The sequence below is a fragment of the Quercus suber genome, unplaced genomic scaffold, assembly GCF_002906115.3.
Source record: "Quercus suber isolate HL8 unplaced genomic scaffold, Cork oak 2.0 scaffold_180, whole genome shotgun sequence".
Lineage (NCBI taxonomy): Eukaryota > Viridiplantae > Streptophyta > Magnoliopsida > Fagales > Fagaceae > Quercus > Quercus suber.
This window is the reverse complement of record NW_027069639.1, coordinates 381,873-392,871: the sequence shown is the minus strand read 5'-3', so window position 1 is coordinate 392,871 and position 10,999 is coordinate 381,873. Positions and strand designations below refer to the sequence as shown.

The 10,999-nt window shown below is 33.8% G+C and overlaps 1 protein-coding gene across 2 annotated transcripts; it reads left to right on the top strand.

The window, feature by feature from the left end:
• Positions 1-2,088: 2,088 nt before the first annotated feature.
• On the top strand, positions 2,089-5,252 carry LOC136069610 (uncharacterized). 2 transcript variants are annotated; one of them, XM_065778329.1, is made up of 8 exons: positions 2,089-2,439; positions 2,749-2,840; positions 3,191-3,349; positions 3,474-3,930; positions 4,061-4,338; positions 4,412-4,635; positions 4,741-4,797; positions 4,944-5,252. In XM_065778329.1, the coding sequence occupies exons 1-4, from the start codon at positions 2,197-2,199 to the stop codon at positions 3,877-3,879; spliced, it is 900 nt and encodes a 299-aa protein (XP_065634401.1). In that variant the 5' UTR covers positions 2,089-2,196; the 3' UTR covers positions 3,880-3,930; positions 4,061-4,338; positions 4,412-4,635; positions 4,741-4,797; positions 4,944-5,252. The 2 variants fall into 2 exon arrangements, with proteins under 2 accessions (XP_065634401.1, XP_065634400.1); XM_065778328.1 differs by having other exon boundaries at positions 4,884-5,252.
• The last annotated feature ends 5,747 nt before the right edge of the window (positions 5,253-10,999 follow it).

Below are 10,999 nucleotides of genomic sequence, written 5' to 3'. Positions count from 1 at the left end.
TATCTTTGAATTAGAGTGTTGAACCTTTTATAATAAGAATGTGTTAGCTTGAAAGGGATATACTGCTAAAGAGTAAAGAGCAAAGAGATGATTTTGTGTGTGTGTGTTGGGGGTTGGGGGTTTTTTTGGGGACATATTAAAAAATAATAATAATCTTAAAAATTTACATTTTCCACAAACAAAAGCTCAAATCACATACAGCTCATTAAAATTTTTAGCTATAAAAACATAACCCAGATATGAAAATAGTTAATGAATGCAAAGATATTGTTTTGATAAAGTAAAAAGTACAGAGAGAGAGCTTACGAGTAGTAAAAGAATTGTGGAAGTTGCAAAGACCACTGGGAAGCCATGGAAAAAGAAGAACGAGGAAAGAGAAGGAAATGTGAGCTTGGCAAGTGAACGTTCAAATGGAGAGGTTTGGAGTGTAGCCATCGAGGTAGTGAGAGAAATAAGCTTTCTTTAAAAACAAAAAACAACAAAAGGAGGAAGATGAGATGGATATGGATATATGGTGTATGTATCTTTTGTCATTGGGTTTATCTCCCGCCAGCCGTTTTATTTTCGAAGCTTTTGGACCGTTGCAAACTATGGGTTGTAACGTATACTCTATAATACAGTTGAAGAAATAAATATTGTTGTCTTAACTCTAAATGCAGTGTGGGACTGCACAATTTTCTATTATTTATCATCATGCATGCTTTTGTTTTCTGATATCAACAGGACTTTGATAACTATTTGCTCTTAAAATAGCATCCAGTTCATTCATTTTAAAATAAATAGATAAAATCTTAAAAATTTTACAATGAATTCACCTAAAACTTTAAAAGATTTTGATTCCCATTCTAAATATTTTTAATCCATCATTCTTAATTACAAATAGTGATGACTATTTTTATTTAAAAAAAAAAACAATTATAAAAGGGTCTTAGCCTCGAGAATGTACAAAAAATTAATGATAGAGAATTTATTTATTTATTTATNGAAAGTCACTTCTGTTCTGTGAGCTCATCAGCATGCATGCCAGAGATGAGAGAACACACACGTCCACGCTTACATACATATACCTTAGACGTCGTATCCAGTCAAGGCCTCTTTCTGTTTTATGAACTTTAATCGATTTCCCATATGGGACAGCTGGCAGGTGTATCTGATGAGTCATCACCGGGAAGGTTGGGAGAACAAGTTGCATTTTATGTTGATTTAAGCTCTAGTCCAGTGCTTTGGAAACAGCATGATGCGGATGTGGACACTGTTCAAATGTTGTCACGTGTCTGCATTGTGTACTATCCAATGCATTGGATGGAAGCTTTGCCCTTCAAACAAACCCTTATGTCTATATCTGTTGTTGACATGTCTATTAAAATGCATAGTTTTTAACTTTTAACTTTTTAACACGAAAGAGAGGAAAAAAAAAATATTTTTTCTGCTTTCTATTTTCTATTTTCTATTTTCTTTTGTTTTTTTTTTTTTTTTCCATATTTTCCTCTCTCTTCCCCGCCCCCACCAAACACCCCCCCCCCCCCCAACCTTTTTGCTTCAATTTTTTTTTTTTTGTTACCTTTATTTTTTTTTGTAAAAATATTTACAGAAGAGTTTAATGCTTAAGATGTTAATTCTGCTGGTTGGTATTATCTTTGAGTTTATTTTTTTTCCCAACAAGTGGGAGGGGATTTGAACCCATATTTTCCTCTCAGAGAATTGGCCAATACCACTGAGCCACAAAGCTCTTGGCATATATTTCTATGGAGTTTTAGGCCCTGAAGCAATGGTAAATTTAATTACTAATGTTCTATTATGTAGGGGGAAGTTATTGAAAGGAAAGAGAATCGGAACTGAATGAGAAACTAAAACCTTTACCAAATGCAACTGTTTAACATGAGTTAGCTTTTCATGTTTTTGAAAGCAAAATTATAAGGCCTCTGGTTTGTCAGTCATTTTCCTCCATTTTCTAAGTATCCAGATTTTCGACTAGAGATAAATAAGAAGCCCCATTAACTTAATAATGAAAATGTTGCAAACAATTTCTCCTTAACTCCACCTATGATATTATACGTAAATAATGTCCTCTTTGTGTGTCAGAAAATCTATTGGACTTGACAATAGAGGAAAGGCCATGGCAAATGCACCTCACTCATTGAATTTCAAACCCAAGGAGCAAGGAACATGTGACCTTCCAAAGAAAAACTACTCACGATGGTTTTCTTCGTGGATCATTCTAATCAAACCAATAGTGAGAATGGTGTTCCTGTGGCTAACCATCAAAGTCCTGAGTTGAGATTTAATCGGGTGAATTGTCTTGTGTGGGTATCGCATGAATCTGCTAGGAGTTTTTCCTGTGCAGTTGATTCACTTCAGTTGTCAGGAACAGGTCCAGCACTAGCAATGGCCTGGATTGGGAAGGATGTCCATGACTGGCATAAACGTATTGCTTATCAGGTATATACAGAAGTACATTGTTTTATATTTACTTCAAACTATGAAATACACATTTTGAAACAGTCCCAAAGTTATTATGTTAGATTCATCTACCAATATCATACTTATACTGTTAGTTATATAAGTTTGGTATATATTTACTTTGATGAAGGAGTGAACATTTGTGTGTTTTTTGCATTTGTTTGTTGTCCTGTGCCTTGAGCAACAATCATTGAGAATTCTTACTCGATTGTAAGTGAAACATTACTGTTAAGTTAAAAGATTTATTTGAAACTGGAACCAGAATTATTAACTGGCATTGCTGCACAGGTTGTAGTTTATGTTTTGATGAAAATGGCGATTGAAGTGGAGATCTTGCTTTCTCAAGAACGTCACAATGGTCCTTCTCCAGTTAGAGAGATGTAAGTATACAATGTCTTTGCTAGAGACTTGATGAACTGTGGTAGCTATAGTACTTTCACAGATGAAAATAGAATTTACTAATCAATTATCAAATGATTTAAGATCTCAAGTAATAGAGTGACTTGCATAGTACCTGTACTCAATGTCTTGGATTTAAAATAAACATGCTAAATTTAATGTCTCTTGGATTCACATCAAATGAATTATTTAAACCTTGCTCAAGAATCCAGCTGTGTGTGTGTGTGTGTGTGTGTGTATATTGTGGTTTCTTTCTCTGTTTTTTTAACAGATGTATATTTATGACATAAGTGTTTCCTAGATCTTACTTTTTGTTCCTTCATTTGGTCAGCATTTCCCCCAAGGTAAAATTGTTTGGGGCGTATATTGAAAGTGAACTGAACATGAGGCACACAGGATTGGTAGAATGGTTTAGAGAGGTTGAGCTTCCACGTATAGCAGGATTTTTTCTTCCTTTGTTAAAGAACTGGTCTATGGAATATGCAGGAAGGTTTGCTCAAAGGATCCTCTTCTTTTAGCATAATGTTTCACCTCTTGATAATCATCTACGCCTGTCAATTACCTGTATTTACCTATTCTGATTAATTTCATATGCATTTTTTTGTTCCTTCCAGTTCAATTCATTCATTATTCTTCATATACGAATCTAGCCTGAGCACAAAAATATTCAGTGGTGTTGCAAGGATCATTGTGGCTCTAAGCTGCTGTACTGCAGTAGGAAAATTGTGTTATAGGCGCACTTGCTGTTCCATTACATTGTCGATTGAGGATGCACTAGTAGAGCTCATGGATCTTTCACACAGTCTTGTGCCAGTGGACAAATTACATCAGTTAGCCACTGAAGCAGGATTTGAAATGGACATAGCTGGCCCATTTTGGTACAAAGGTTTTCTCCAGCAAGAGAAGCGAAGAGCTAGAATTTGGGATTGGGTTGGCTCAGAAAAAACTTTCAGTAGCATTCCAGGAAGAAAATATATTTTCAGGCAGACAAATCTGCTACAATGTCCATTCATGAAATAATTTCCTTATCAAGTTCCAAAAATTCAAGGACCTTGCTTGATGGTTGATTTGGTCAGAGATTTGATAAGCTTATAGTTTCTTTCTGGTTTTATTGCTTATCAAAAAATAAAAAGAATTTCTTTCTGGCTTAGCTACTGTACCTTTAGGGTTAATAGTTTTTCTCTGTTGCAAAATTTGACAGGTTCAAGCAGATAGTTTCGCTACTTTAGGAATTTTTGCATATCTTGGAAAGAGTACTAGATTGTTCTTGTCAAGAATGGGCATAAAGGATCTGGATGAACATGTTAAAGACTTCCTTAGGTAGATTACTTCACATTTTGGTTACATTCTCAACATTTCAGGCCTTAAATAAGGATACTTTTGGAGGTCCAATACTTTTCCTGCAGCTACTTGGAATGTGGTAGCCTTTTCATTTACCCAGAGCTTTCTTCCATATCAGTGTATCAACTCTTCATGGAGGTCAGTGTTTCTTCTACTTTTATTGAAGATGCAAAATATGAATCATCCTAATGCATAAAACTTATCTTTACAGGTAGTAGTTGATGAAATTGGATGGCTTGATTTTTACACTGCATTTTTTTACGTATGCAATCAAGAGAGAAGAAGATCCAAACAGTATCCCATCCAAGCAGAGAAAGAGATAATTTTAACTACAGTTTTTACTGTACGCTATGATGTTTTCTTTGGGTTTGCTCACTTCAGCCGTTCGACTCTATTGCCAATAGACACAAATTTGCTAGAATTCTTGCTACGGAGGTAGCCTACATCATCTGATCTTTCATTCAGAGCTTTATTTGTTAGAATTTATTAATCTACTAGAGTGGTTTAGGCTCCTAAGGTGTCTTGTTGTCAACTTTTCAGTCAGAGCCTGTTAACTGTGTGTTTGGAAGACTACTGGGTAGCTTACGATAAACCATGGTATGTTGTTTAGCATTGTCCGCTATTGATGACACTACTTTAGAGAGGAACGAAATAATAGTTCTCATGTTGATTTTCCCTAGCAGTGAACCCCTAAAGTTTTCAGAAACAGGTTCCTCTGATGCCGCTTCATTTTTACAATCTAGGGAAACAATTAAGTTATCTGCAGTCTTGGAAGCACAACGAAATCTAAATGACTTAAGGGCACGGGGATGCACAAAGAATGACACTCAACATGGATCTAAACTGAAAAAGGTATGGCTATCAGATTATAACATCTATATGTAATATTTTCCTGATGATGGATGTAGAAAAATGGACAAAAGACTCTCCACATTGATCTAAACTTGAAAGGGTTTTGGTGTCAGATGATAACAACTGTTGTTAACATCTTCATTATGATAAAGGGAAAAGAATTGGTAATAACTCATGGCATTGATCTAAATGTAATAACTCTACTTTTATTTGCATGAATAATTAGCAGACTGCTTCATCCCCTACACACACCACCACACCCCCCCCACCCCCCCCCCCAAACAACACACACACAAAAAAGAAAAAGAAATTGTGTATACAAATGCATGTATGTGTTTCTTGTTGTAAACATTGCAATTATTTTCCTGTAATAGCTGGATACCATATCAGCTGGGTGTGTGGAGGGAGCCTGTGCTGCTAAGTCAATTCCTCAGCATGAGAGTTTAATTAGGAAATACAGTATCAAGTTGGCATCTACAAGCTCTGAAAGGGTGATACTTCCCTTCTAGTAAATGGGCAGATTTATTTTAAAAATTAGATGCTAATAGCCTAGTATTGGAAATTAATTTGTTTTAAAGGATATCTGGATGGGTACACAATTGCTTTTCACAGACATCAGGGTTGCTGCAGAGCTTCTTGTAAATCAATTACATGGTTACCAGGTTGCAGAAAGGGAAAGAAAGAAGTTAAAAAGAACTTTAAACGACATTTCTTCACTTATCCCAGTGACAATTCTAATGCTACTTTCTGTAAGCACTTATTGGATCACTTTTCTTTCAATAGTTTTTATTTTTTTTATCACTGACTCAAGAACATACCTACTTATGTATGAGTATGACCTTTAATGAGTTTAGCATCCTGAAATTGGACCAACCAATAAATATAGCAACTTTATTCCGATTTAATAGTTTGTGAACTCAGACTAGCAATTACAAAGTTTAAACAAGCTTCACCAAAGTCACAAGAGTAGGACTTTTTCAAAGAACCTGATTTAAGGATGACAGACTTTCATGTGTCTTTAAATGCCAAATTTCCTTGTTTCCCATTGTTTAGCTTTTATCCATTTAAATGCATCAAGACCAATTACAGTATTCCTTATGGTACCAAGAGTGAAAGCATTGTCTATCCAGATAAAGGTTTATTAAATTAGTTTATTCTTTTAATGTAGCCCTTATAAATGATGAAAGTACCCCTTGTTCACAATGAGGTACAGCTGTAAGTCTCTAACCAAAGACAGTAAGCTCAATAAAAAGTTCAATAATTGCAACATAATTAGGTTTATTAACTTGTTCATCGTGCTACAATTAATAGGGTTACACAAGCAGAGTTTATGTAAGAAACTCTAACAGATTCATAACGAAGTTGGCAAATTTTCTCTGCCTGTTCTACGAGCAGGTATCTGCTATAGGTCACGCAGCCATTCTAGCAGCAATCAAAAAATACATACCATTCTTGGTAATTGCCTTCCCATTGTGTTTATAATTTATTCAAGTACTTCCTGTTAATCATGCTTTTATATACTGCATCCAGATTCCTTCTCCATATTCTTCTGAGAGATTGGATGTTGTGAAACAACTAAAAAGAACTAAGAAGATGGAAGTTCAGTCATGGCGCAACCTTAAAGATCCATCCTCTAGAATACCGTAGTAATTATATCATGGGATCTTGTTGTCTAAATGTTACTTAACAGCTCCTTATACTAACCTTGTTGCACAATCAGTACATTGATGGATGCATACATACATATGTTGAGACAGAATGTATAGGTAGACAAACTATTTACTTATCAAAGAACCAAAGTAGTTTGACAAACACATTTTCTATTGATTTATGGTTGGGTGCAAATGCAAATTTGGGGATGCAAAAGATTCAGGTTCCAAATCAGAAACCACCTGAGGTTATATATTTTCACTGGCACCTCTATAATGATATGTCAATGTTACTTGGTCAAAAGCTTTTCCTCAGAATTTGACAATCAACTAAAACAGTGACATTAACCATTGTAATAGTAACTGTATAGATTTTATCTTTCTTCCTATCTTAGCATTCATTCTTTGGGCAAATTCCCAGCTACCCTCTATAGCATCTCATTGCACCCAAAGCATCATGCATTACCTTCCTTCTCATTTATACTAACCATATATGTGTATTTTAATTACTGGTTTTAGGATCACCTCTAATCCACTATAAGAAAATAAACTCCTATAAAAGTTACAGCTATGAATGGCTGAAATTAAGGATGTCAATGAGGAGAATAAGAATTTGAATAGAGCTGAACTGAGGCCTTGATTTGTCATCTAACATCCCCTGGAAAACTGTTGAGGTGAGTCTGCATCATCAGTTTGTGTCAAAGAGATAGTGAAACCGAGAACTAGCCAACCTTATTGTAAAGATATCAGCATTTTGGTTATTTGTACAAACAAACAAACTGTACTTTTAGAGTTGAGAAGCTCACGAATGAAGTGGTAATAAACTTCAATATGTTTTGTTTGAACCTGAAAAACCGGTGACAAGGTAAAGATGGTGGGATGTGAAGTTCATACAGTATAGAGGAATACATATTTGTACATGCAAGTGCATGAATTTCGGCGTTTACTTGACGTGGCTACAATGGGTTGTTTCTTGCAAGACCATGAAATGAGATTAGCCCCAAGATTTATACAGAATCCAAATGAAGGGAGCTACTGAAGAGCTTGTTGAATGGCATGGTAAGTGTATCTTTGATATATCTAAGGATTCATTTCATGGCCTATAAGTTAATAGTTGTTGGAGAGAGAGCATACTCAGACGGGTTTAGTTGAGAACGTAAGTAAGATCAAACCTAGTCATCGTATGATATGATGGGCAAATTTACTTCAACTGAAAATAAATACAGATGCAGGGAGCATCACTTTCGAATGGACCTAAAATTAACATCACTTTTATTATGTACCAACTGCAATAACTCACATTAATAATTGTGAAAAAAAAAATTGTCTTTATTTATTGTTTTAAAATTGTCCCACTTGTTAATAAAAAGAAGATTGTTCAGATTGAAGTTTCATAAAAAGTTGAGGGCTGTTCAGAAATTGCCAAAATTTTGTTAAAAGTATAAACGATGAAGTACTCCACTAAAGAAGAAACAAGATTCAAATAGAATATTCCCTCTTTCTTATGTGTGTGTGTGTTTGTTTCTCAAAAAAAGATTCAAAATGAATATTTATAATATATGAGATAGTAGTACTCATCTTTTTTAATATGATCAACTATTAGTTAAATGTTTTACTTTATAGTTTTAATTAATTAAAAATAATGTGTTTGTTATAATTAATGATTTGGTAGAGAAGTAGAAATTTACTTGCTATAGTTTAATACAAAGTTTCACAATTGGTATCAATATGGTTTTAAAGTAATAGTAATAATAATATTACGTGGTTAATTGGATTTATTTTATTTTATTCTATTGAATTAGTATCTTGTAATTACTCGTTTCCTCTATTGAGCTATTGAGAAATCCAGTGTATAAAACAAATCAAAAACTAAAAGAGGTGGGTTAAACTTACGGATTTAGGTGAACATGTTTAGGGAAGTTGATAACGAGGCATTAGAGTTTTAAACCAGATCTTAAACATTGAAAACAATGTCTCCTTTAAAGAGTCCTAGGATACTAGCTATCTTGGCAAGAAGTGCATTAAGGGTTTGGCCTTTGGCTGCTAATGCAAAAAAAGCAGTCAACTATACTTGGTCAATAAGAGGCATGGAGTGGATCTAGTCCAATAATGAATAGACAGAGCTATTATGAATATAAATTGGCAATGTCTACTATGCATCCTTCTGCAAGAACATGATCCAGAATAATGCACGGGAAGATACAAGTTGAGAAACACCAGGCATATCCATTGGTAATTGGCAAGTTAATTTCTCACTTTTCTTTCAAAGGGACATAATTATTCATTTAATTATCCACCTAAGCAAAATTTTTAATGAATTGATTCATTCAACCTTCCACCTAAATAAAAGTTTAAAAAGAATTCATTTTTATTTTTTGTATCAAAATAGAAGTAATTTTATGTCTTAGCATTTAAATTTTAATAATTTTTTTGAGAAACCACTTAACTTATATATATATATATATATAAGCGCAAAAAAACTCAAAAGAAAAAAAAAATAGTATTTTGCACCAAATATGCCTTATCAATGTGTAAATGCCAAGTACGTAAACTAACATGTTGATTGATAAATTTTTAAAATTAAGTGTCAAGTATATCTTATCCTACACTCTCAACTAATAATTTTATTCCACACGTTTTATTAGTTAAGTTGCAATATCCTTATGTTTTGCCATAAAGAGTATTCTTGAAAAGATAATAGAATAATTTTTATTTTATTCATGCTTTGGGTAGAAATATATATATATATATTTTTTAAATGAAATTTATTCTTAAAAAAGTTAGACATGTTCACATATATAACAATCTTAAGGGACGAGTACTATTTATACAATGTTTAGGGAGAAGTGTCATTTCAATCTCAAAGAAAATTGTTGTATTTTAGCACGTATGCAAAATTTAGACAAGAAGAAGAGGAGGAAATATATTACCTATTCACCAAATAATTAAATTTTCTTTCAGTTTTTTTCTTACGTGGTAACATAAAAACTAAAAAATGGACTTGTATAGTGTATTATTAAAACAAGTGTTCCAATCAAACAGTTTTGCTAATGAAATTGCTCGTGTGGATATATGATGAAAGGGACATCTAACCTATCAATGCGGCAATGGGTATTTCTTGATCTCAAAACTTTAAAAAAAACTTTAAATTTTTAATTATCTTTTTTAATTTTATTCTTTTCTCTTTTACTTAACTATAGTTTGACAGTCCTTTAATTTGGAATTATTAAACGAATCTAGCGTACCACTTTCTCTATACCATTTTATGTACCACACATCAAAATATGTCATGTGCCTATTAATTCCTAAATTTAAGTTTTTTTTTTTTTCACTCCTCTCAAAAAATAAAGAAGTTTTTGTTTCACTTTTCTAAAATAAAAGATTAAAAAATAAAAACCTTCTCATCCCCGCTAGTGCCACCACCACTAACCTCCAACCTCATAGGCACTGCCAACCAATGCAGACGTTTCTCTAGCGCCATCTTCCCCATCCTCCTCGTGACCCTCATCATCGAGATGGACAGCAACAACCACGAGCTCCACCAGGCCATCCTCCTCGACACCCCCACACTCGTCTTCACTTCAGTTTCTAGAGAGAATCTTATTTTATAGGATTATGTACTTTTGGTTTTGGGTTTCCAATTTTGCAATAAATTTAGCCTTTGATTGTATAGGAAAACACGTTAAACATCTTTAAATTCAACAAAGCAAAACCCATCTTCCTCTATCCCTTTCCCTTGACTTTTAAGAAATACAAACACCATTACCCCCAGAGACCCCAAAGCCAACAGTGTCCCAAATTTGCTACCGATCGATCCCACTTTAGGATTCAATACTGTCTGTGGCATTGAGGTTTTGTTGGTTGGAAGTTTGAATGAAAGTCATTTTTTAATTTGTTGAATGGACCCATTCGGCCTTTTTCATGGGCATTCCACAGTGCCTGCGATATTGGTGTGGAGGTCTCTAGTTACTGACGGCGGAGGAAGTTTTTTTTCTTTCTTAATATATTTTATTTTGAGAAAGTGAAACAAAAAGTCAAAAAATTAAATTTAAGAATTAATAAACACATGACAGATTTTGATTTGTGGATCATAGAGTGGTGCAGAAGATTTTGATTCCAAACGTAGGAGGTGAATTTACTTAAGAGGACTATGTATTTAGAGCCTAGTGAAGTTTTTGTTTATCTAACAGGGAAGTCTAATTTATTAAGAACTTCATTTAGGGGGAGCAAAAAAAAAAAAAATTACCCCTATTTTATAATCTTGATACTATGAAAAATTCTCTCCCAACTATGTTAGA